The following is a 2,431-nucleotide window of genomic DNA, read 5'->3' on the forward strand; positions in this document are numbered from 1 at the left end:
TTCGTGAAATGCCATTCGCTACCTCCACCAGCCATTCATTCACCCGACTTCTCTCCAGCACCTCCTGTATGTGGGGAGCTTGCCACTCACGGGGCGACGTGAGAATGAGTGGAACCTGCCTAGAGAGAGTCACAGGATGGTAAGGGGGAGAGATACAAAGCCGATGATCAGTGCTGGGCAAGATGCACGTGTAATCCGAGCGAACTAGCCCGGAGGAGAAGAGGGAGGGGCTTGAGAACGGAGTGCAGCAGCCAGGTCTCAAAGGCCGACCGTGGGGATGCCGGTGAAAAACGGGGCCCAGGCAATGGGAAGAACGTTCCAGGGCATGAGGGTAGCAGGTGTGAGGACAGCGAGGCCCGACCTACGATGTTTCCCACCAGCAGCGTGTGATGCTTCATGTATTAAACACCCTTCGGTGTCGCCTACGACATCGTAACATATCTCTGCCAGTTTTTCTCAGTGAGGCGATGCAGTCCCTTGACGCGTATCCAATGCCATTTACATGTAGCCCTTAATTTGATCCCCGGGAATGGGCCCGGTGTGCAGTCTCCAAGCCGGGGGACGCATGGGTTCATGCAGCCGGAGGTGACCGGTCCGGTTCTGTGTTTGCCTAGACCAAAGACGCCCTGTTCACCATCCTCCATGACCTTCGGCCCCAAGACCACTTCAGCATCATTGGGTTTTCCAACCGGATCAAAGTGTGGAAGGACCATTTGGTGGCAGTTACCCCCGACAGCATCAGAGACGGCAAGGTGTACATTCACCACATGTCACCCACCGGAGGTAAATACGGGTCCTCTTTCCATGGAGCCTTGATGAGACGTGAGGCGAGTAGCTCGTCTGCTACCAGGAGGCGAGGATTTGAATGCGGAGGCTGTCGCAGGCAGGGAGATAATGCTGCGGGCTTTCTCAGAAGCTAGTGTTTCTCCGAACCCCGATGCTGTAGATTCTCGTCTTCCGGGCTCTGGACCCAGATGGCGAAGCCAGTTATGGGGGAAAACCCGATAGGCTTTGGAGCCCTTCCAGATTTATCTCAGGGGCCCGGAACAATGCAGCTGTTTCTGTAAATCGTTTTGGGGGTGGGGAATTACAGCCAAATGGACGAGCCGGTGTTTCGTGTGCTTGAATCTCAGCCCCTTGGGAAGCAGCAGGTGGCACGGCCGCGCTGGACCCCTGTCCCCGTGGCAGGATGGAACAGTGAGCAGAGCAGGACTCTCGGGGCCCTGGGGGGGCGCCGTGGATGCACCTGCGCTGGGAGGGTGTTGGGCTCCGGGTCTTTGCACACTCGGCTCGGCTCTGGTGCCCAGGTAGGTGTGCACAGGACGGACGGGCCGTAAAGAACTCGTAAGGAAACTGGAGGGCCAGGACCCTGAGCTGAGGACCCGGCCGTGCTCGGTGGAGGCCCCTCAGCTCAGGGCCGGGGTCCTGTTCTGACTGTACCCCTGTCTTAGTCCAAGGACACGTGACGGACGCCGGCATGTTTAGCCGGACTGCGCCTGACGCCTCCTCGCCCCCTTCAAGGCCCTTTGCCGAGGCTCCACCTCTGAGTGAGCTGGGCTCGGTTATTCTGCTTCGGTCACCCCCTTCCGTCTCCCTCCAGCGGAGACTTCCATCTTCCATCTTCGAGGTCTTCATCCTTTCCTATCCAAGTCAGGGCTCTGATTTCCCAGGTGAATTGCTTTTCGAACTTGATCTTGCTTGGCCTGAACTTTGATTGACAATGGGATTTCCTGCCAGTCTCCACAGCTGCGTCACACTGGTGGACGGGAGAAACAATAGATTAAGCTTAGCATCGTATCACAGAGACGCTCTGCAGCCGGAAGTGGACGGGCTGTAAAGACCCTCTGGGAGGACGCTTCCCTCCACCGTCGTGCGCCCCCGGCCCTGCCATGCCGCGAACGTCAGTTAAGTCGACTTGGTCTTAATGGCCCTTCGCACACGTAGACTCTTGCGTGTGTCGGGGGACGGAGCTGTAGCACACGGGCGACGTGTCCCGTGTTCTTTTGGGGTCCACGCTGGAGAAACCTGATTGGTCTCCTTTGTTTTTTTCTCAGCCTTTTGTTGCCTCAACCTCTGCAGGTGACGGAAAACCCACCTGCTCCCTTTAAGGTGTCGTAATGTCGGCAGCATGGATTCAGAAGCCAGGCGGCCAGCTCCACCCTCCTCTACTCATTCAATCTCTCTAGGCCTCCGTTTCCTCCTCTGTAAAATGGGGATAGTAACGGAGTTGGTATCAGGATGAAGCGAGTTAAAATTCTGAAAGTACGTAGCAAGCACTCGCCCAGGCCGTGCCGCCTGAGTCACCCCCGCGAGCGTAGGGGGCCCTTCCCCGCCACGGGTCACTCCTGCGGATGCCTCTCGGCCATGCGCAGACCGCAGCCGGGTTAGGGAGGCCGGGCAAGGGCGTGAGCTGTCCCGTTCTGCTGTCCCC

General features: G+C 58.0%; 1 protein-coding gene across 1 annotated transcript in view; it reads left to right on the plus strand.

Moving 5' to 3' along the window:
* The window catches only part of ITIH5 (inter-alpha-trypsin inhibitor heavy chain family member 5), an 87,767-nt gene that overhangs the window by 63,067 nt on the left and 22,269 nt on the right, over positions 1-2,431 (plus strand). The window contains exons 11-12 of the mRNA XM_011359658.1: positions 615-783; positions 1,452-1,575. Of these exons, the coding sequence (XP_011357960.1) occupies positions 615-783; positions 1,452-1,575 (293 nt within the window). The remainder of the gene's footprint in view (positions 1-614; positions 784-1,451; positions 1,576-2,431) is intronic.

Source organism: Pteropus vampyrus, unplaced genomic scaffold, assembly GCF_000151845.1.
Source record: "Pteropus vampyrus isolate Shadow unplaced genomic scaffold, Pvam_2.0 Scaffold49, whole genome shotgun sequence".
Classification (NCBI taxonomy): Eukaryota; Metazoa; Chordata; class Mammalia; order Chiroptera; family Pteropodidae; genus Pteropus; species Pteropus vampyrus.